The following is a 25016-nucleotide window of genomic DNA, read 5'->3' as shown; positions in this document are numbered from 1 at the left end:
AAGGGATAATTAATAAATAGAATAAAGTGAACTAATCCAAAGGAATATTTATGCTTAGATTTGGAATATAGTTTTATCTTTATCTTGTATTTGAGACTCTTTCATATTCTTTTACTTTAAACAAAATAAACCAAACTTGGAATATTTCCTGGTAGAAACTGGAAAACTTCCTGGCTTTTTGCTATTTCTCTTTTAGGAAGAGACCTGTTTTTAAGGTAACAGTAAATCTGACTATTCTTTTTAAAAATAATTAATTAATAAATTAATTTTTGCTGCATCAGGTCTTAGTTTCGGCACATTGGATCTTTTGTTGTGGTGTGCGGGCTTCTCGCTAGTTGTGGCGTGTGGGTTCCAGAACGCGTGGGCTCAGTTGCTCCCACATGCTAAGGTCCCGCAGCATGTGGGATCTTAGTTCCCCAACCAGGGATCGAACCCGCGTCCCCTGCACTGGAAGGCGGATTCTTAACCACTGGACCACCAGGGAGGTCCCCTAAATCTGACTATTCTTATCTTTTAGATTCTGTTCATAGCTTAACATAATAGTTTCTTCTAGCAATGAGTTTGCTGTTATTTGTACCTGGGGTTAAATTGTGGATTCCTAGCTAAAACTCTTCTTGCTCTTGCTATGAACTGACATATATTTAGGAAATTGTGTTGTTGGACATCCAAATTTTCTATTTACTTTAATTATTATTTCACATTTTAAAGTAAATCGTGGCTTTTATTTTTACCTATTTAAGCCCAATGATTGTCAAACTATTTTAAAGCAGCAGAATCCTTTTAAGGACAATAAAATTTTACCTGAAATTTAATACATAGTACAGAAAATTGGTTGTTCTTAACTGTGTGCGGGGGGCCTTTCGTACATTATATACCCCTGAAAGATAGTAGGTATGTCTTAAGCACGTCTGGTACTTATCACTTTATTTCTGTTTAATCTAGACGACAAAAGGCCAGAGAGAGGCAGCAGAAATTGCTTGCAGAATTTGCTTCACGACAGAAAAGCTTCATGGAAACTGCAATGGATGTTGGTAAGTCAAAATTTATTAGTTTAGAACTCTCATACTTACAGTTACAATTACCTTAGGGATTATCTAGTCCAATCATCCACCAGTTTTTAACATTGCAAACAGATGATTTCTGGTCTTTATTTAAACAATAGAGTGATGGAAGATCAGACCTTTATTATAGACAGTCCATTCTGTTGTTGAGTAGCTACAGTTGTTAGAAAGTTCTTCCTGATGGTAGTAATACAGTATTCTCCTGCTGCTTTCTTCTGTTAAACTGTCCTTTAGATTTGTGAGGTTCATCATTGTGAATTTACTTATTCTGATTTTTTCCTGAGAAATTATTCTAAGATCCTTAAAATAGTTTTCAGATACTTTCCGTGTCTCTTCCTGCTGCCCACCCCTTCACTATTTCTTAAAATCAGATGCACTTCTCACTTCCATTAGGGTTAGCATTAGCATTTGTACAATGAGAGAGGATGTTATTTTCCTGTGTGATGGTAGATTGCTATGAGTAATCTTTTACACACATAGGAAAAATAGATTAAATCTTAATTAATCTCAGGCTTCAGTTAACCAGGATACTCCCTTCCCTGACTATTACTTGCATTTCATTGATTTCTCTCTCTCTCTCTTTTAACTTTTAGACAAAAATGCTGAAAGAAAATACACTGAAGTTGTGCCTTTAGTTAAAATATATACACATATGTGCATTCAGACATGCAAATACAGTCTCATGCACATAAGCACATGTAACTAGAGTTATATATATATATTAACTACTGTTCAATATATAACTAATGTTCACAAGAGGTGTGAAGAGGAGGGTCAGTCCAGATTTAGCATAATGTGTTCTAAACCATCAACAGTAGAGTTTATGTTCAAGACATAACTTTGATGTAAAGTATACTAAATTCTGCTTATTGGATTAACTTGCTATCAGTTGACTTTTTTTTTTTAACATCTTTATTGGAGTATAATTGCTTTACAATAGTGTTTTAGTTTCTGCCTTATAACAAAGTGAATCAGTTATACATATACATATGTCTCCATATCTCTTCCCTCTTGCGTCTCCCTCCCTCCCACCCTCCCTATCCCACCCCTCTAGGTGGTCATAAAGCACCGAGCTGATCTCCCTGTGTTATGCGGCTGCTTCCCACTAGCTATCTATTTTACGTTTGGTTCAGTTGACTTTCTGATAAGAAATATGAGGATTTATTTCATTGACACTGCTTTCACTTTTTCCATTGTGTTTTCTTTTCCTTCTTTCCAAAAATTAATAATTATTTATATTTTTTGGTTTTTACAGATTAAAGATAATTGTAATAAGTGTTACAATTAAGTGTTCTATTAAGTGTTCTATCTATAGCCAGTTTTTCATATCTCTTCATATAAAATGAACTAATAACCACCCTTAGTTTTCATTTTTCTTTTCCTTATCTCTACCCTCTGCATTTTATTAGTTACTTCTTTTCTTTTAAATTAAGGTTGCCAACATTTTGTTTTGCAGTTGCAGTCAAGTCTTCCATCCAAAGGTTTATTCTATATGTTGAAAAACAGTTAAGATAACTGTTTGAATGTTGTTGAATACAGGGCTAAAAAATAACCTAGTATTCATTTACTTTTTTTTTTTGAGTCCACTGGCCTGACTCCTAGTGCACTTTAAGGAGATTGTATTTACTATATAGCCTCTTTTCTCACAGTCTTGCAATTGCTAAAACCATACCATCCTTTATTCATTTCTGTTTGAGCCATTACTTTGTTATATTGTCTTTTGTTTCTCCTGAAGTTTCCAACTGCCTTTTTTTCGAACTAATATGCCTTTATGATATCCCTATTATTCTGCCCACTCAATCATACTGTCCTTTGCATGGAATTCTATTCCAGTCTGGTCCATTTGCTCTGTAGGCATGCTCTGCAGCCATTACCTTAGGATTTTCCTCTTATCATGTTTATCTGGGGTTTCCTGCATCTTATGTCTTTCTGGGAGTCTTGTTTATTGGAGTGCAGCCTCAATTGTATTCCCAATAATGCTTGTGCTGGAAGCTAAACTTTCTGATTCTTTAAATTTCCAGATGGAACTCTGGTTTGCTCTCATGCTTGATTGTTAATTTGGATGAACATAAAATTCCCCGTTGATACACATTTTCTGTTACAACTGTTAAAGCAATACTCCCTTGTCTTTTGCCATTAATTTGATAAGAAGTATGGTGGTAGTTTGATTCTTATTCATTTGTGGGTGAGCATTTTTTTCCCTTTCCTGTGACACTTTTATAATTGTTTGATCTTTAGAGATCTGAAGTTTTATGATATATATCTAGGTGGATCTTTTTTCATTCTCCTTAGTACTTAATGGACCTTTTCGGTCTGAAGATTCATGTATCAGAAGCTCTGAGGAAATTTTTTCCTATGATTTTTCTTGATAACTGGTATAGCCATCTTCCAAGATGATCCTCAATGATCCATACCTCTTAGTATTTATGCCCTGTGTAGTCTTCTCTGACATTGTGCCAGAATTGGTAGACATGATCACTGGGATATGGCAGAAGTGATAGTGTGTCATTTCTGAGATTAGGTTATGAAAGATACTATGGCTTCTCTCTTGACGGCTTTTCTTTCTCTTGGATTGCTCATTCTGGGGAAAGCCAACTGCCATGTTGTGAGCAGCCCTATGGAAAGGCCTGTGTGGTTAGGGACTGAGGCCTCTGGCCAACAGTCATGTGAGTGAACTTGGATGTGAAACTGCCAGCCCCATTCAAGTTTTCAGATGAATACTGCCCAGCTGTTAGTTTGATAGCGATCTCATGAGAGATGCTGAGCCAGAACCATCAGCTAAGCTGCTCCCAGGTTCCTGACCCTCAGAAACTGTGTGAGATAATAAATGTTGTTTTAAGCCACTGAATTTTTGGTAATTTGTGAAACAGCAATAGAAAACTATTATAATACTTTTCTCCTTATATTTTCTTTATTCTCTTTTGGTGGGACTCTCACTACTTGGATATTGGATCTCTTGGATTGATCTTTTAATCTTTTATGTCTTGTTTTTTATACATCTTTATTGGAGTATAATTGCTTTGCAATGTTGTGTTAGTTTCTGCTGTACAGCAAAGTGAATCAGCTGTATGTATACATACATCCCCATATCCCGTCCCTCTTGCGTCTCCCTCCCACCCTCCCTATCCCACCCCTCTAAGTGGACACAAAGCCCTGAACTGATCTCCCTGTGCTATGTGGCTGCCTCCCACTAGCTATCTATTTTACATTTGGTAGTATATATATGTCAATGCTACTCTCTCACTACGTCCCAACCTCCCCTTCCCCCTGTGTTCTCAAGTCCATTCTCAACGTCTGCATCTTTATTCCTGCCCTACCACTAGGTTTATCAGTTATGTCTTTTTATATCATGTATTCTTTTTGCTTTACATGCTTAGAGGTTTCTTCTCTTCAATATCTTGGTCTTACTTTGTCTGTAGAATTTTTTCTCAAATCTTTCTGAATGTCTCTCTTTCTCAATTATCCTTTATCCTTCTGAATTACTTAGAAATTTAAGTTAGTCTTTCATGTTGTTAGTTTTCCTCATTTGCCTGATAATCCTTGACTCTCCTGGAAAGGTGGTCTGGGTAGTTAATTTGGGTTTACCCTGCTGAGGTCTAAGTAGGTTTGATGCTAGTAATTCTCTTTAGCGTGAGTATGGATGAGGTGTGTCGACTGTCAGACTTAGATTTTGGTGGGAGGACTGCAGACTACTCTGTTTGGGCCCCCAGATGTTAACACTCAGTTAGAAACCCCAGTGCTCTCCAACTGACTTGTTCAGTTCCTCTGGAGAAAGATAGTCTGTTTTTCCTCTGTGAGGTAAATGTCAAATTATCTGAGTGCTCTGTCAGTCAAAGTTGGGGAGGGAATTGGGGTGCTGAGTAGTGAAGTTCTGTATATAGACTTTTGATTAATTACTCTGTTTTCAGAGTCACTTAATATTTATGACTCCTATCCTGTGCCTCACTGACTGATTCTGAGCCCAGAGTTGACATTCTTCTAACGGAGAGATCAATTCTTCCTTTCTGTAAACTTTCTCATAATACATAAGTGGTTGCAGCTTTTATGACTTTCTTTCATTTTCAGCATGTCTCCATCTCCTCCAATCTTTTGGAAATTTTATTGACATTTCTTATTTGTTGGTTGGTGAAACTCTCTTCCACAACTCCATCCTTTTTCTATATTCTTGGGGAAATATTTCTTTATGTATTTCTCTACTTTTATTTCAGTGGTTTTTTAGAAGGAATGGAGACAAAAGCCTGTGCTCAGTCTGCAATCTTGATTAGATACTTACTTATATTTGTTATTATAATATATAAAGTTAAAATTTCTGTTATTACAGAAACATTAAATTTTTATTATAGAAACTTAGAAAGCACATATAATCAAAAATATGAAAATAATATTATATTTTTACTATCAGATTTCCTAACCTAGGCTGTATCCTTACAAATCTTTTTCTGAGTATATATGTATATAAATGCTTTTTTTTAAACCAAAATGAGTTAATTTCACACATGCTGTTTATTCTTATGAAAAATTTCAAACATACAGAAAAGCTAAAGGAATAGTATTATAAATTCCCATGTACCACTATAATCCTCCCCTAGTTAACATTTTTCTTTATTTGTTCTTTCCCTCTCTGTCTGTCTCTACTAAATGAAGTAAGTTATAGACATCATGACACTTTACTCCTAAATACTTCAATATACGTGTCCTAGGATTGAGAATATTCTCCTACTCAAGCACAATACATCATATGTAAGAAAATTACTTTTTCTTTCAAAGTAAATAGCTTCAAATACCAACCTGGATATTATGTTAAACAATGAAATCATTGAATTAAGTTTAAAAAATTTAAAATTGTTTACAGATCATTTTGTGCTTCGGTAATTCTACTAAGGGTGTATAGTCAAAAGCTCTGTGTTCTGAAGTCACTTGAGAGCAGTCTTTTTGGGGGAGGTAGTGTAACCAGTTTGATGTACAGTTCGGTTTGTTTGTTTGTTGGCAACCTTAGGAACTAAGAAAAAAAGCTTAGTTAATACTGCTTTCAGAAATTGTTTTTATCTGTTGCCTCCCACTCCCAAGTGAGATAGAACAAAAACAGTTTTCTAAGGAATTGATTAAGCAAAGTATCCAGAGGAGGTTAGGTAGTATTGTCTTGAATAGGAGAATGGCCACCTCCTTCCCTGAGGAGACTGGAGGGAAGAGGGAAAGAGTGGATGGAGATAGAGGTGAGTTCCATTAGGCGCAGGGGAAGTGGGAAGTTCAGGTGATCACTCAGTTGCTTCAGTTTTCAGGGCTAAGTAAAACGTGAGTTCTGCTGAGTGAAAAGAATGCCACCTGAGGTTTGGAATAGTTGCTAATGAGAGTGGGAGATGTTGCTCACCCAGGCTAAGTATAAAATTTGATAAGCAATGCTTAGGAACCAGTTATGTTCACAATCATATATTTGAATGTCAGTAGTGTGCAAAGTTATTGACTCACTGTCCTAAATCTTACTACTTTTTGGAAGGTTTGATCTTTTTTGGTAGTAGCCAGGGCACAGGAACAACAATTGAGGGATCAGGCAGACATGATTGCTAGCAAACAGAGGCAATTCCCAGAAGCCATCAGGATAATGGGCTCCACTCTCTCCTAGTCCCGGTTCTTGCATGCTGCAGTGGTGACAGGTGAGGTAATAATAGATTCATGAGCGTTTGGTTTATTTATGTTGGTTATGGCCATGCCAGTGGGATTCTGGACCATTCAGATTTGCATATTCCTTTTATTTATAACTCACTCCCTTCCCAAAGAGATCTGTTTGACCCCTAGAACCTGTTTGAGATCCCATTTTCATACATCGCTCAAGATAAAAATTACAGAGTCATATGTCTCACTGCCTCTGATTACTCTGCTCATTTACATCTGATATTATGTATTATAATATTATTAACACATAAAGCAGGGCCCACACCTGAGGTACTATTTAGCAATAATACAGACACAATTTAATCTCAGTCCAGTCCTCTGCTTTATTTGTCAGATACCTTTTGTCTTCTTGCATTATTTCCCATCTGTGTTGTAAATGTAAGCATTCTATAGTTGCTTCTTTCTTATTTTGCCTTTATCTTTGTGTATGAGGGATGTTCTCCCAAGATTTCTAGTCTAGTAACATAACATGTAGAGTATTTTGAATTTATAACATACAGTACTTTACAAGTCCTCTAATCAAATATTTTACATCATTAGGTAAAAATTTAAGGACAAACGCTTTTCTCTCTGAATGCAACAGATTTCTACTCTGTGATTAGTACTCTTATTTATATGTTGATAATGCCTTTTTGTAGTTATCAAATTTTCTATATGAAAAGACTCCCTCTGCAATTCCTTCTGTCTTTGTCTCCTGATTACTATACCCCAGTATTTGTTTTTACTAGCCATCTAGGTATAGAAGTCAGGATGTTAGACCTTGATTCATTAAGGCTTATCAGATAGATATGACTGAAATCCAGCATAATTGTTTCAAGTGAGAGTTTAGATGCTTAATATAGAGCAAATTTATTTTGGAAATTATTTTCTTATCTTAAATATACTACATTTAATCGTAGAAGTTATATGGTACAGAAAAACATAAAGAAGGATGAATTTTATCCCTAATCCCACCATCCAAAAGACACGTACATTACAGATGATACTGCGTAGTACAATTTGGTTTCATGTCTTCTTGCTCAACATTTTAGCATAAACATATCCCTATATTATTATTAAAACTCCTGGTAACTATGATTTTTAAAGGCTTTACTTCGTTGGAGAGGTAGCAGGTAGTGGTTATCATCATGGACTCTGGAGCCTTACTGCCAAGTTCATATTGCAGCCACTCCATTGCCTGGAGTAGTTTACTGAACTTCTCTCTACATTGGTTTCCACATAGTTAAAAAGGGATTATTATACTGCCTACCTCATAGGGTTGTTGTGAAGATTGAATGTATTAGTACATTTAAAACACTTAGAGTGCTTGGCACATAATAAGTGTTTATAAGCATTGGCTATTACTACTTTTATTCTATAATTTACTCATCCCATCATAATTGGACTTAAGTTTTACAGTTTTTAAAAATTATTATGAACATTGTATATACAAAACCTTGTCTGTATTTTGGGTCTGGGTCTAAAGGTATGAATTTTGGGGGATGATGATGATGATGATGATATATATTTTTGTATGTTAACTGTGTAACCAAAACTATGCTAAACACATTCTGTATATTGACTTATCTGTCCTGATAGACCCATGAGATAGATGGTAGTATTCCAGATAAAGATGCCTAAATTTAGGTTAAGAAATTTGTCTGAGATTATACAGTAGTAAATGGTGGAGTATGGGCTGTTAATCAACAAGCTCTTTACTATTTCTTCATATTTGAAGCAAATTGAGCAGAGTTAAGTCCCTCCCCTCCCCTACTCCCCCAAGTTGGTAGCCTGGAGATAGAAAGGGACAGTTATGAGGATAGTTGCAAAATAAGAATTAATAGACTGATGATTGATTGATTGAGGTACAAGGTACAAGATAGAAGGGATATTCAATGTGTTTGGAAAGTGTTATTTATTTATTTTTAAACCAGAATGAAAAGAATACTTCTTTTCCAGTAGCTGAAACAAAAATCCTTGGTGTGTCTCTATTAGTCTAGCCTAGTTATAAGGTCAGCCCCACTCCAGTCATATGAATCAAAAGTGGGGGTGATGGTATGATTCTCTAAGCAAAAATTGAGTCCTGCTGTTAGCAGATGGGACAGTAGATACTAGGTAGATAGAAATAGTAGCTGTCCACAGTACCCATCCTTTAAGATTTCGTTTGGAAAGTGGGGTAGTCCAAGCAGGAGCTGGCATAGATCAGGATTTGGTTGACCTCTTATTGTTGTTAGTTGTGGAGGGAGCTGTTTATTTTGCTATTTAATAGTACAGTTTAATTTGAGGTTTATCCTTTTATTTTTTTAATAATTTACATAAGAAAGGGGGTTGGGGATATATATATATTGAGACATAAAAATAGTTACATCCCCAGTGTCCCCTTCTTAGGTAAATGATAACATACTATGTATAATTCTTCTACCTTGCTTTTTTCACTTAACATTATATCCTGGAGAACCCATCATGCAGTGTATAGAGATGTTCTTTATTCTTTTTTCTACCTGTATAGTAGATTCCCCACAATACCACCCCCCCATAGTTTATTCAGATGGTCTTCTATTATTGGACATTTGGGTAATATCCAGTCTTTTGTTATATAAGTTGTACTGCAATGAATATCTTTGTGCATGTATCTTTTTGTATTTTGATAATGTATCTGTAAGATAGATTTCTAGATGTGGGATTGCTGGGTCAAAGGGTAAACACGTGTAATTTTGCTAGATATTGCCAAATTACCCTTACGGGGTTGTACCATTTTGCATTCCCATCAACAATGTGTCATAGTATCAATTTCCCTGCGTACTTGTCATTAGAATATGTTGTCAAACTTTTGTATTTTTGCTTATCTGGTAGGTGAAAAGAAGTGGTATCTGGTCTAATTTTAATGAGCATTTCTCTTATTATGGAAAAGGATGCTGTTTATATCTTTAACTGCTTCTTATTCCCTGACACATCTTTTTGCTGCTTTAGGGTTTGATTCTATCATAAATTAGCCTCTTTTATATTCTTACATTTGCTTGGAATCAGGCACAGCTGTAGACTTGCTCTGTTTTAGGTAGGACCGATCTACTTGTGACATTGGAATGCATATAGTGCATTAGTCCTGTGTATTTATGGCTGTTGCATCTGTTATTATTTTATAAATTATGTAAATTTTGCTGTGTTAACTTGTGAAATTCTTATTCTCTCAACTAAATAGAAACTAATTGAATTTCTTTTCACTTAAATTAGAAAGCAGATCTCATGGATAGAATACTTTTTATGTTGGTTGCTCTGATTGTAAATTTGTTCATTTTTGAGGGATGGTGCTGCATCTGTCATTCAAGTCAGTCATCTGTGATGTGGTATATTTCAAAAAAAAAAAAAAAATACAGCCCATAAATGTATGTTATGTTTTGGTTATTTGTTCCATAAATAAGACCCACTGATACCAATCCAAGACATTAAGAAAAATATGCTTAACATATCATACAAAACTGTATGAAAGCAAAGCTTGTCATCTCTTCCTACCTTCCCATTTAAATCTCACCCCTCCAGGATAAACCATTATAAACAGGCTTTCTTGTTTCACATGAATACATTTTGTTTCTATTTGTTTTTCCTGAAATAAAATTTTACTGTATATAATACTGTACAGTTTGCTTCCTTTTTTTTTTTTTTTTTTTTTTTTTTTAACTTTTGGCCTGCCCAGCGCGGCATGTGGGATCTTAGTTCTCCGACCAGAGATCGAACCTGTGCCCCCTGCATTGGAAGCACGGAGCCTTAACCACTGGACTGCCAGGGCAGTCCCATGCTTCCTTTTTTAAGAAAATTGAAATATAGTTAGTGTACAATATTATGTTAGTTTCAGGTGTACTACATAGTAATTTGATATTTGCATAAATTATGAAATGATCATTTTAAGTCTAGTAACCATCTGCCCCCATACAAAGTTACTACAGTATTATTGACCAGATTCCTTATGCTATATATAACATCCCACTGCCTTATTTATTTTATAACTGAAGGTTTGTGCCTCTTAATCCCCTTCAGCTATTTTACCTCCCACTCCCCACTCCCATTCCCTCTGGCAACCACCCATTTGTTCTCTGTATCTATGATTCTGTTTCATTTTGTTTTGTTTTTTTACATTCCACTTACGAGGTCATACAGTTATTTGTCTTTCTCTGACTTACTTCACTTTAACACAGTACCTTCTAGATCCATCCATATTGTTGCATATGTCAAGATTTCATTTTTTTATGGCTGAATATTATTCTGTGTGTGTGTGTGTATGTATACTTCTTTATCCATTTCATCTGTCAGTGGACACTTAGGTTGCTTCTGTATCTTGGCTGTTATAAATGCTGCTATGAACATTGGGGTACAGCTTCCTTTTTAAAACACTTAACAATGTATCATGAATATCCCTGCAAATTAGTATCTGGGATCTCTTTTTATCCCAGATATCATTATGCACACATGTGCTTGCATATGTATGCAATGTTATATACATGGGATTAATATAAATATTTTTAATCCATATTATTTTTTTCTCCTTCCATGACCCATGCTTACAGCTTGCTTGGTATATTCTTGTGCTTTCCTCTGTATTTATATAATCATATACAAACATACTACAATTATATGTTCATATCAGGTTTCCCCTCCTTCTCCCCTCTCCCCCTTTCTTTCTTCCTTGATTTTGATCATTGTTTGCTTTACCAAATGGGATCACTTTTTGCTGCTCTCTACCTCAGTAATACCTCCAGGTGCTCTCTAGTAGTTCTGATTCAGTAGTACTCAACTTTGCACATTAGAATCATTGTATCCCCCTTAAAATAATATCTGTGCCTGGGATCCACTATAGACTAAAGAAGAGTCTCTGGGAGTGGGGCTCAGACATACGAACCTTTTGAAAGTTCCCAGCTGATTCTTAATGTGCAGCCAGAGTTGAGAACCACTGCTCTAATTTGTTTCTTTTCCTTCCGTTTCTTTATTTGAGGGGAGGGAGGGAAAGCTCATAATAGCCCATAATGAAGTACTTTACTCAGCTACCTCTCTATTATTGGATATTCACTTTGTTTTCAGTTTGTTTTTGATTTTGCTATAACTAACAGTGCTGTGGTAAACAGTCAACATAAGTTTCTGAAATTGGTATTTCACTTTATATATCTACTCTTTGGTAGCCACTAGATGGAGATAAGTGTTTATATAGTTTTAATACTATTAACTAATAATTTTAAAGAACCAGTTACAGTGATGTAAATCTGACATTAACTCAGGGTTTTTTTCCATGTATTGTCAATTAAAGATACAAAAAGTTCTTTCTCCTGAAATTTTTTCGTTTAGGAATGAAACATTTTCCTATAAAGCTAAACTTAGTTTTACCATATGATACAGCCATCATGTTCTGAGGTATTTACCCAACTGGTATAAAAACTTATGTCTACACAGAAATCTGTGTATGAATGTTCATAGCAGCTTTATTCATAATTGCTCAAAACTGGAAATAGTGAAGAAGTCCTTCAATAGATGAAGGGATAAACAAACTCTGGTACATCCATACTATAGAATACTGTTCAACAATAAAAGGGAATGCTGTATCAAGCTGTGCAAAGATGTAGGTGAATCGTAAATGTGTATGCTTACTGAAAGAAGCCTGTCTGAAAAGGCTACATACTGTATGTTTCCAGTTACATGACATTTTGGAAAAGGCAAGACTATAGAGCCAGTAAACAAATCAGTGGTTGCCAGGGTTTGGGAATGATAATGGGCTAAATAGGTGAAGCATAGGGGATTTTTTTAGAGCAGTGAAATTATTCTGTATGATACTATAAAGTTAGGTACATAACACTATGCTTTTGTCAAGACCCATAGGACTTTGTAACAGAGTGAATCTTAAGTATGCAAATTAAAAAGTCATTTAGGAGGTTGGAGGTTTCAGGATGGAATACAGAATGTATCAAGAGAATCTAACTGTATATTACAAATGTATGAAACAACTTCATTGAAGGGGATGGGAAAAAGGTGCTTAACTTGGAAATGAGTGGAATTGCTTAAGACTGAAGGCAAAAGGAACTGCACATAAGCGTTGTACTGTAGTGGATAAAGTTTCTGCCATGGTGAATGGGTTAACTGTTCTGAAACCACTGTACATGTATACTGAAATTGAGCACTTACATACAGGCATACCTCATTTTATTGTGCTTTGCTTTATTGCACTTTGTAGATACTGTGTTTTTTTACAGATTGAAAGTTTGTGGCAACCCTGCGTTGAGCAAGTCTGTTGGTGCCATTTTTCCAACAGCATTTGCTTACTCTGTGTCTCTGTGTCACATTTTGGTAATTCTCACAATATTTCAAACTTTTTCACTATTATAATATTTGTTATGGTGATCTGTGATCAGTGATCTTTGATGTTACTATTGTAATTGTTTTGGGGTGCCACAAATTCACCCATATAAGATGGTGATCTGAATCAGTAAATGTTTTGTGTGTTCTGACTGCTCCACTGACTAGCTATCCCCGTCTCTCTTCCTTTCCTTGAGCCTCCCTATTCCCTGAGGTGCAACAATATTGAAATTAGGCCGATTAATAATCCTACAGTGGACTCTAAGTGTTCAAGTGAAAGGATGAACTGCACGTCTCTCATTTATAATCAAAAGCTAGAAATGATTAAGCTTAGTGAGGAAGGCATGTCGAAAGCCTAGATAAGCCTCTTGTGCCAAACAGTTAGCCAGGTTGTGAATGCAAAGGAAAAGTTCTTGAAGGAAATTAAAAGCGCTACTGCAGGGCTTCCCTGGTGGCGCAGTGGTTGAGAGTCTGCCTGCCGATGCAGGGGACATGGGTTTGTGCCCCGGTCCAGGAAGATCCCACATGCCACGGAGCGGCTGGGCCCGTGAGCCATGGCCGCTGGGCCTGCACGTCCGGAGCCTGTGCTCCACAATGGGAGAGGCCACAACAGTGAGAGGCCCGCGTACTGCAAAAAAAAAAAAAAAAGTGCTACTGCAGTGAACACACGAATGATAGGAAAGCAAAACTGCCTTATTGCTGATATGGAGAAAGTTTCAGTGGTCTGGATATAAGATCAAACCAGCCACAACATTCCCGTAAGCCAAAGCCTGAGCCAGAGCAAGCCCTTAAGTCTTTTTAATTCTGTGAAAGCTGAGAGAGGTGAGGAAGCTGCAGAAGAAAAGTTTGAAGCTAGCAGAGGTTGTTCATGAGGTTTAAGAAAAGAAGCCATCTCTGTAACACAAAAATGCAGGGCGAAGCAGCAAGTGCTGATGTAGAAGCTGCAACAAATTAATCAGAGGATCTAGCTAAAATGATTAATGAAGGTGGCTACACTAAATGACAGAGTCTCAGTGTAGGTGAAATAGCCTCATGTTGGAAGAAGATGCCATCCAGGATTTTCATAGCTAGAGAGAAGTCAATGCCTAGCTTCATAGCTTCAGAGAACAAGCTGACTCTTCTGTTAGAGGCTGATGCAGCTGGTGACTTTAAGTTGAAGCCAGTGCTCATTTACCATTCCAAAAATCCTAGGGCCCTTAAGAGTCATTCTAAATCTAATCTATAGGTGGAACAACAAAGTCTGAATGACAGCACATCTGTTGACAACATGGCTTACTGACTATTTTAAGTCCATTGTTGAGACCTACTGCTCAGAAAAAAAATATTCCTGTCAAAATATCACTGCTCACTGGCAATGCACCTGGTCACCCAAGAGCTCTGATGAAGATGAATGAGATTATATTGTTTTTCAAGCCTGTAGTATCCATTCTGCAGCCCATGGATCAAGGAGTAATTTCGACTTTCAAGTCTTATTATTTAAGAAATACGTTTCTTTTTTTCTTTTTAAAGCAGTGTCTTTTTAAAAATATATATATTTATTTATTTGGTTGTGCCGGGTCTTAGTTGCATCAGGCAGGCTCCTTAGTTGCAGCTCGCTAGCTTCTTTAGTTGTGGCATGTGTGCTCCTTAATTGTGGCACGCATGTGGGATCTAGTTCCCTGATCAGGGATCAAACCCAGGCCCCCTGCATTGGGAGCACGGAGTCTTAACTGCTGTGCAACCAGGGAAGTCCCAAGAAATACATTTCACAAGGCTATAGGTGCCATAGATAGTGATTCCTCTGATGGAGCTGGGCAAAGTAAATTGAAAACTTCTGTAAAGGATTCAGATGCCATTTAGAACATTCATGATTCATGGGAAGAGGTCAAATATCAACATACATAGGAGTTTGGAATAGGTTCATTCCAGCCCTCATGGATGACTTTGAGGGGTTCAAGACTACAGTGGAGGAAGTAACTACAATGTGGTGGAAATAGCAAGAGAACTAGAATTAGAAGTGGAGTCTGAGGATGTGACTGAATTGCTGCAATCTCACAATAAAACTTGAACAGATGAGGAGTTGCTCCTTACGAATGAGCAAAGAAGGTGCTTTCTTGATGTGGAATCTACTCCTGGTGAAGATGCTGTGAAGATTGTTGAAATGGCAAGAAAGGATTTAGAATATTACATACACTTAGTTGATAAAGCAGTGGTAGGGTTTGAGAGGATTGACTCCAATTATGAAAGAAGTTCTACTCTGGGTAAAATACTATCAAACAGTATTGCGTGCTACAGAGAAATCATTCATGAAAGGATGAGTCAGTCAATATGACAGACTTCACTGGTGTCTTATTTTAAGAAACTGCCACAGCCACCCCAGCCTGTAGCAGCCACCACCCTGCTCAGTCATCAGCTGTCAGCCTTGAGACAAGGCCTTCTGCCAGCAAAAAAATTAGACTTGCTGAAGGCTCATATGATGGTTAGCATTTTTTACCAATAAAGTACTTTTTAATTAAGGTGTGTACGTTGTTTTTTTTAGACATAATGCTATTGCACACTTCATAGACTACAATATAGTATAAACATAACTTTTATATGCACCAGGAAACCAAAAATATTCATGTGACTCACTTTATTGCCATACTTGCTATATTGTCATGGTCTGGACCCGAACCCACAATATGTCTGAGGTATGCCTGTAAATAGATGGCAGATGATTGGAACTTGATTTCTCACTGTTGGAGAGGGAGGTTACAGCTAAGCAAGGGAAGATGCTAGAATGTCCATGTTTTAATGGATTAGAGTTGGAGACATCAGTATGAACTCACATTTAGGTTAATATAGATACAGGTGAAATTACATATGTATAAATATTTATGGGTACGTGCATATGCACAAGTTAGTATGCAGACATAGTTTTCCTTCCTGTGTCAGTGGAGAGGGCCTAGAAGTAAAGATACTCCAGTAGAAACGAGCACACCCAGTGCCCCAGATCTTGGTTTCTAATACAGTTCTCCAAAAATATATGAAAAATTAAAATAAAAAGGAAGCAGATCTCCTTGGAGAAATGGTTACTTCTAGAACTGGGGCAGGGAATATGCAAGATGAGCCTGGAGCATCTCATAGCTCTAGGCAGTTAGGAAGTACTAAACACACACACACACACACATTGGTGGGTGGGAGGTGGGGCAGTATGTCAGAGGGACTCAGAAGCCGACTGAAAGTACTTCCAAAGGCCAAGTTGGACCAATTTGAACAAGAAAATAAAGTAGTATTGGATTATAACCCTAAGTATAAAATGAATACCTATGAGTTCATACTACCGTAAGTAAAGGATTGAATAAATAAATGAATGAGGGAGAATAGACAAATTTCCCATGCTGAAGAATTCCAAATAATTTATGTAGATTTTCACCCTCAAGGAGGTGGAACATAACTCCCTACTCTTAAAAAAAAAAAAATTTATTTATTTAGGCTGCTCTGGGTCTTAGTTGTGGCACGCAAGACCTTCACTGCAGCATGCCAGCTCTTAATTGCGGCATGCGGACTTCTTTGTTGTGGCATTGGACTCTTTGTTGCCGCATGCATGCGGGATCTAGCTCCCTGACCAGAGATCGAACCCAGGCCCCCTGCCTTGGGAGCATGGAGTCTTACCCACTGGACCACCAGTAAAGTCCCTAACTCTGTACTATTTAAGTGTGGGCTGTGCTTAGCGACTTCCTTCTCAAAAGTACAGTGTGGAAAAGGGGAAAAAGTAACTTTACAGGAGAGAAAGTTGGCAAATACTGCCTAAAGCAGATGATCAAGGTCAATATCAACAGTAATAAATCATGCTGATATTATGCACCCTTGATAGGATGTTGATGAGAATGGTACTTTACCTCAGTGGTCCTCCTCCCTCAAAACCATAACCTCAGACTAACCTTGAGAAAAACATCAGACAAATTACAATTGAGGAATGTTATACAAAATACCTGACCAGTATTCCTCAAAACTGTCAAGGTCATCAAAAACAAGGGAAGTCCGAGAAACCGTCACAGCTAAGAGTAGCCTAAGGAGACATGACAACTAAATGTAATATGGTATCCTGGATGGGATCCTGGAAAAGACATGACAGCAAAATGTAATACCGTATCCCGGATGGGATCCTGGAAAAGACATGACAGCAAAATGTAATACGGTATCCCGGATGGGATCCTGGAAAAGAAGAATGATACTAGGTAGAAACTAACAAAATCTGAAGAAAATATGGACTTTAATCTATCAATATTATATCAATAAAAATTGCTCAATAATATATCAATATTAGTTCACTGTGACAGTCATATCATGCTAATATAAGATTTAAGGGGAAACTGGGTGTGAGGCATATGAGAACTCTGTAGTAGCTTCAAAACTTTTCTGCAAATCTAAAATTATTTTAAAATGGTATTATTTTTAAAAAGGGAATGAGAAGTTCCTCTCTGTACCAAGTAAAAAAAAAGAAGAGGAAAGCAAGAATGTCGGTAATAAAAATGACGATCAGTTCAGGACAGCACTGTACATCTTTACCAGAATTAATGATACTGCACAGCAGGAGTTTTGCAATAGTGGCAGTTGTCACAGGCTTCTTAGTAGGAAACAGTAAACTCTAGTAGTGTGCTTAGTTTATAAATAGTAACTCACCTGGTAGGTTACTAGCAAATAGTTGTAGTTAAAAATTAAAGTGTATTGTGTGTTCTTAAAACCAAGCATCAATTTATGCAATAAAGAAACTTCTCTGTGCCTACCACTGGGCTGCAGACCACACTTTGCCCTGTGGTAATTATGTATGGCAGTTGACTATTCCTCAGGGAGGCATAATGTTTTCAAACAAAAATGTATTTCCCATGATTCTGAGGGCACTAAATATATCATCCTTCCATCATTTTCCCATTCTTTTCTCTATTCATCCACAAAACTCCATAAACACAAAAACAAAACATGTGCCAAGAACGATCTGATAGTTGGGACTGGCCTGAGCTGGTGGGACAACTTGGCTGTGTTCCAGGTGGGCTCTCTCCTTCTCCAGCAGGCTTCCCCAGACTTACTCTCACGTAAGTGGTATGGTCAAGAGGGAGAGGGAGAGAGATGTTGGGGGAGAGATTTTGAGGGAGAGCTATTGAAAGAGAATATACAAGACCACTTTAGGCCTAGTCTTGGAAAGGCATGTTATTTCTGCCACAATTCTCTTTGTCTAAAGCAAATCAAGGCAGCCCATATACAAAGATTGGGGAATAAATTCTACCTCTTGGGAGAAGTTGCAGAGTTAACCTTGCAAAGATCTTAGATACAGGGAGGAGTGGAGAATTGGGGCCATTTTGCAGTCATTCTAACAGAGTGATTGTAAGTAGAACTTGGCAAATTGAAATAACATTCAGAAGAATCACCTACTTAATTCAGATAGATTCTTGTCTGTTCATGTTAAACCAAACAGGTGAGGTAACTATCACTTCATTAATTTTTTTGCCTTTATTGTAATAATATTAATCACGGTAATTTAAAACAGGCACTTTTGTTTTAAAAGGGAAAGTCAATTTTACACCGAAACACATTTAAAATTTTAATTGTATTGGAAGTCAAAGTAGAATTTTAAGAATTGAAAGGGTTATTAGTAGCAAGAATGCTTTCATTATTAGAATGGCCTCTGGTAGCACTTACATTTATCATCTTTGACTGTTAGTCTCTCAGTTTTGCATCTGCCTCTATTTAGTTTACCTAGAGAAAATCATTGTAATCTCTTCATTGTGTCAATTTGTAGGACACATCCTTTTAGATTTTATTTTGTGTGGAAAATATGTGCAGATGTTGATGTGTACATGTACTTGGCAGAATTAACTATCTTTATTTTAATACTTATTACAGAATATACCCAGTTATGCTGTTCATTTAGTTGGGCATAAAACCTTTTTATTGAAATATAGCATATACATAGAAATGCTCATTTATCATGAGTATAGAGCTATTACACATATAAGTGTGCATGTGTCACGAGTATAGAGCTCTTTGAGCTTTTAAAAACTGAATATCACTGTGTAACCAGCCTCCAGATTGAGAAACAGAACATTAGCATCATCCCACAAACCCTCTTCTTGTTCTCTGTCACTGTCTTTTCCAAGAGTAGCCAGTATCCTTACTCCTAATCCTATACATTAGTTTTGCCTGTTTTTGTTCTTTATGTAGCCATTTATATCTAATATGCATTCTTTTGAGCCTGACTTCTTCAGAATAGGGTGCTCTTGATATTTTTTCATGTCTTTATCTATAGGTGAGAAACAGTAATTACATTTGGTCATAGTTCCTTTATTTTTATTTATTTATTTATTTATTTATGGCTGTGTTGGGTCTTCGTTTCTGTGTGAGGGCTTTCTCTACTTGCGGCAAGTGGGGGCCACTCTTCATCGCGGTGCGCGGGCCTCTCACTATCGCAGCCTCTCTTTTTGCGGAGCACAGGCTCCAGGCGCGCAGGCTTAGTAGTTGTGGCTCACGGGCCTAGTTGCTCTGCGGCATGTGGGATCTTCCCAGACTAGGGCTCGAACCTGTGTCCCCTGCATTGGCAGGCAGATTCTCAACCACTGTGCCAACAGGGAAGCCCCGGTCATAGGTCCTTTTAAAATCTTAACTAAAAATTTGAAATTGGGTACTGGAATGATAGAATCAATCATAAATTACCAATAATATATTTTAATTCATTGTAGGATTAATGAGTTCTATAAAGCAGTAATTTTCCTCTTTTAAGAAGTAAACTATAATCTTTTTAGTTTCTTGAAGGAAAAAAGGGACATTAGTGTCTGTAATTATTAAAGTTAGAATTAAAAATACTGTGCGTGTAGAAGATTGTAAAGCCTTACTTTTAAAAACTCTAGAAAAGGTAACTTAGCAGTCTCTTTGATAACGCATTTTGGTATTAGGATTTCCTTGAAGTTTTCAAGTTAATTGTACCAAGATATAAAAGAAGGAAAAATATCTTTGTGTGTCAGATAGAATTAATGAAATTCTAGTTCTTTGGCACTTAACGTGAGACTGAATTATTTCATGTCACTTTAATCAGGTATTTCTGTATTTGAACTTGAGAGCGATCAGATACATCCCGTCTTTGAAACTTGAGATCAGTCAGACACATCCCCTCTTTTCTGTACTAAAAATTTTCCCCTAAAAAACAAAGTAATCACATGTCAAATCTTAATGGCCCCTGGTACTTCGTTTGAAATCTTCTTTTCATTTTGACCCATTAATCTTGTTTTCATAGACGTTGAGCTTTCTGGTTTTGATTCTGTTCAAATATTGTTGAATGTTTTTTCTCTGATTTTTTCATTGGCTTCTTTTTAAATTTCCATTAATTTTGAGCATTATCCAAAGTTTTAGGTTTCTTCCCCTTTTCCTCTCAGTCTTAATAAATATCAGATATATGTTTATCTGCATGAATTCTTATTAAAACATATCCTAACTTGACATCTTTCTTTTTCGATTTCTGTCATTTTTAAGCATATTTATTTAAATATGCTTCCATCTTTTAAACATGTCATAAATCATTTCTGCTTCCCTGATCTTCCTAGTCCCCTCTACTCCGACCCCTTTCTTTGCCACTATGGATGTCACTGATCTTCATGAATTTAAGAATTTTTATCTGGAAATGATTATTGACTCAATATTTTATTTCTTGCTGTTAATGACATATCACCAAAAGATTACTGTTATTTTCTATAATAGTTCTCCTTTATTAATATATATGGTCATATATAAATGTTTTCCCTACATAAATAAATATATATTGATAATTATTATCACCAAGATATAATCATAATAACTACAATTAAAAGAAAGGAGAAATAGTTCGTTGCTCTTTTATCTCCTAATAAATATTGCCATTTCTTTCCAAGGGCTGCCATGTTATTATAAATTTCCCCTCTGAGGTGCCTCAAAGAAAATTAAACCAAATGATCTCCCCCTTATTTCCTTAAATTATAGTATGAAAAAGAATTTTTTGGATACAAATATCTTTGCGTCTGTGTTTTAAGATTTAATTTTATGTGTGAATGATACAACATCAGAAGTGTATTTAACCATATATTATTTAAAGTCTTTCATTATATCAATTCTTTGCATTTTTTGTCTTTTCCTGAGTATTTTAGCAAGATAATTTCCCCATAGTTTTATTACTATATACATTTGTTGATATTGAAGTTCAAAATTATTTTAGCTTGATTTTTTTTCCCCATAATTTCATCGAAGAGAGATTTTTCTTTTCAGGAATTAAGAGCTGCAACTTTTTCCCCTCAGATTCTCCAGAGAGTGATATTCCTATGGAGATCACCACAGCAGAACCACAAGTTTCTGAGGCAGTGTATGATTGTGTTATTTGTGGACAGAGTGGCCCCTCCTCTGAAGACAGACCTACAGGATTGGTTGTACTGTTACAAGCATCCTCAGGTAAAATCAAAGTAATTTTTTAGTAGGACCATTTTAGAGATGAAGTATTTACAGTAAATTAATAAGTATCTCTGTTAACTAAAAGCTATATTTTTGTTTACATAATAATTATAGATCTATAGCAAGGATCTATTTAGATCTGTTTAGCAGAGATTCTTAATCTGGTTTTATCTCACTTTCCTGGACATGAGTGTTGGAAGAAGCCTTTAAGAGAATGTGTTACACAATCTTTTTCTTTAAAGTGTGATGCAATATAACCAATGCCAGGTGGCCAAAACCTGAGTTCAGCTTTCTTGGCAATTTAATTGATCTAAAATCTAGAAGCATTTTAAGCTCATAAATATTGTCAATTTAAATATTTTAATTATATAAGGCATATTCAGGTAGCTTTGCCCTTATTTCTTGAGCTTAGAAGCATTCGTTCTTTTTTTTTTTTGTGGTACACGGGCCTCTCACTGTTGCGGTCTCTCCTGTTGCGGAGCACAGGCTCCGGACGTGCAGGCTCAGCGGCCATGGCTCACTGGCCCAGCCGCTCCGCGGCATGTGGGATCTTCCCGGACCGGGGCACGAACCCGCGTCCCCTGCATCGGCAGGCAGACTCTCAACCACTGCACCACCAGGGGAGCCCAAAGCATTCGTTCTTGAAACAGCCTGCAGATTGATATGTTTGCCAATCTATAGTTAGAACAATTAAAAAAAAATTGAAGGATTTGTCTGAATGCTCTCTATCCTCTGCCATATCGAAGTATTTTGAGGTAGTGATAACTGTGACACTCCAGTCCTAATGGATGTAATCCTTTTTCCACAGGAGTATGTGTGGAGCAAAGAGAAATAAAAGACTTACATATTTCTCCAGAGCATTTTTTTCTAGGGTGCCATTTCTTGTTAGTCTCTTCTCCAGAACAGTTTCTCCGGACCTTTTTAAAAATTTTGAAGAGTTCGGGTCAGTTCTGCAGACTGTGTCATTTTCTAGATTTATGATTGTTTCCCTATTCTTAGATTCGAGTTAAACATTTTTGGCAAGGGCACTATTATGATGATGTTCCCTTCCGTTGCATCACATTAGGAGGCTCATAGTGGCGGTTTGTTCCATTATTGGTGATGCTAACCAAGTTTAATCACTTGGCTGGTATTCTATAGGATGATACATTGAGAGTCTAACATCATACCCTTTTACTTGATGTTCCCTGCCCATATCAATGAATGTGTTATCTGTTACTGTCATCATTCTTTTTGATTCTCAAGTTTTCTCAAATTTCGCTAGTCAAACCTCCTTTAGGTCCTCATGACCTGCCCCCTCAGTGTTTGAATACCTCCTTACTCTTTATTACACACAACTCCAGGCTCACCTTGCACTTCTCCCCAAGCCTGGACTTAGCTTTTCCTCCAGTGATATCTATTTCCTTTTGGTGAAAAATAGTATATTTAGAAATGAAGTTTATTTGTACTGGTGCGTCATAACTTCTAGGCTTTTTCTCTGGATAGATTTTGGAAACCATCCAGGGTTCATACTCATATTTTGGTATTATTTTAGAAAATAAGTATTGCCATTTGTAAAGCTTTATTTATTCTGTAGAAGCTAACTAGAATATCACTTTTTTTTTAGGTCTTTAAAAATATTGTAATGGTGAAAAACTGAGTGAAGCTTATGGTATAACTCCGCTTTTCTTGGTTTTATAAAGTCTACATGTTGGTTTTTTAATGAGCTCTTATCTCTGTTGTTAATGTAGTTTTGGGGCAGTGCCGTGACAACATTGAGCCAAAAAAGTTGCCTATCACTGAAGAGGAGCAGATTTACCCTTGGGATACATGTGCAGCAGTTCATGACGTGAGGCTCTCATTATTACAGCGTTATTTTAAGGATGTAAGTACCCTTTTTTATTAAATGGTATTTTTGTCTGCAAAATTGATGGTTATTTCTCTCCAGAGTTTTATATCTTTTCTTCAACTTATTCAGTCAAAATATAACTCAGACCTAAGAGCATAATAATTTTGAAGGGGAGATCTAATAAAGGAGAGAAAAAGTAGGGTATCTCTTTCTTACAGTCAGAATAGCGATTCGTTTCTAGAAAAAAAGTCTTTTTTGTAAAAAAGCTCTGAACTGATATCTGAACTGGACTGAATCTCTGTTTTGTTTTTGTGAGTGATTGTGAGATTTTATTTCTACATTAATACTTTTGTGTGCTTTCATAATGGTTATTTTGTTTATAAATGGTGTGCTCCCTGGACTGTATACCTCTGGAGGTCTAGGGCCATTTATTCTATTGGTTGTAGTCCCCTCAGGGACTCGCACATGCTTGTGTATTGTGGATGCTTACTGTATTTCAGTTTTGTAACCAGACAGACCATATAGAGCAGAAGAGTTATCAGTGGACACTGATACTGATAATAGAATTAAACTGCATAAATCCTGCTCTCTTCATAGCAAATGCATGCGTTTTATAGAGTTGGTGTGTAGAATTTCAGTCATGTAACATGGTCTGTTTACTAGTGAAATTGGAAGTGTTATATATGAGAGATATGACACAGTAGGGACGGAGCCTGAGCTTTGGAGTCAGATAGACTTAGGGTTGAACTTGGTCTCTGCCACTTTTAACTGAGTGATCTTGGTCAGCTTTTCACTCCCTTTTTATAAAAAGGGATAAGACCACTTACTGTATGAAGTTTTAATAAATATTGAGGTTGTGAAGATTCAGTGTTAAACACAGCACAGTGGTGAGCACATTGTTGAATATAGGTCTTCCTAAAATATAGGTCTCATATTAGTAAATGATTTCCTGCTTTTTTTGACTCTAGCAGATTAAAATAAGACATCTAACAGTTACATAGACAAATGACCTACTATTTTCAGTTTTAAAAGCTAACTGCTTTCATTGAAAAGAAAGATTAATTACATTTTTATAATACATTGCCAAAGAGAGCAGCTTGTTTATTAGCTGCCTACCAACCATTCATTTTAGATCTAACACCCAAATCTGCTTCTGCTTCAAATGGCTCCAAAACATAAAACAGAGATGAGCAGGTCTCTTGTTGTTTTTCTGACGTGTAACAGTGGAAGCTAGCTCACCTGCTGTGAGTATTTGATTTGTGCTGTTGCACATCTTTGAATTGTCTGGGAAGGCATTTTACACTGTGTAATATTTTTAACTTTCAGATGCTCATGAAGAGTCTTGATTTAATATTAGAACTCTGTTTACTATTGTTTAAAGATGATTTGGTCATCTTACATTATAATGTATACATTTTTTTCCAACATAGAAATAAAATTTAATTGTTTACTCAGTTTTGATGGCTCTCAAATCTTTCATCATATGCTGTCATGTTAGACCTTGTGTGTAATATTGCCCTGGCTTGGCCATCTATTTGCTGCAGACTCTAGAGGGTGAATTCAAGTTCAGGCTGAAATGCTGTTTGACAGAGGCCAAATGAAATTCAAAGAAAATTACTTTAGGAGGAAAAATCCAATAAGCCTGTGTATAGGTAGAAGGGAAGGAATTAGCAGAGAAGAATTTAAAATAGAAAGAGATGAAAGCAATTAACTTTTAA

The 25016-nt window shown here is 36.4% G+C and overlaps 1 protein-coding gene across 3 annotated transcripts in view; it reads left to right on the top strand.

Moving 5' to 3' along the window:
- The window catches only part of UBR3 (ubiquitin protein ligase E3 component n-recognin 3), a 175784-nt gene that overhangs the window by 77753 nt on the left and 73015 nt on the right, over nt 1–25016 (top strand). For all 3 annotated transcript variants that reach the window (XM_024765716.1, XM_024765717.1, XM_024765715.1), the window contains exons 23-25: nt 943–1031; nt 21321–21470; nt 23201–23334. In XM_024765716.1, the coding sequence (XP_024621484.1) occupies nt 943–1031; nt 21321–21470; nt 23201–23334 (373 nt within the window). The remainder of the gene's footprint in view (nt 1–942; nt 1032–21320; nt 21471–23200; nt 23335–25016) is intronic.

This window comes from Neophocaena asiaeorientalis, unplaced genomic scaffold (assembly GCF_003031525.2).
Source record: "Neophocaena asiaeorientalis asiaeorientalis breed wild unplaced genomic scaffold, Neophocaena_asiaeorientalis_V1.1 scaffold721, whole genome shotgun sequence".
NCBI classification, from domain to species: Eukaryota; Metazoa; Chordata; class Mammalia; order Artiodactyla; family Phocoenidae; genus Neophocaena; species Neophocaena asiaeorientalis.
The sequence above is the reverse complement of the archived record's forward strand: the minus strand, read 5'-3'. Positions and strand labels throughout refer to the sequence as shown.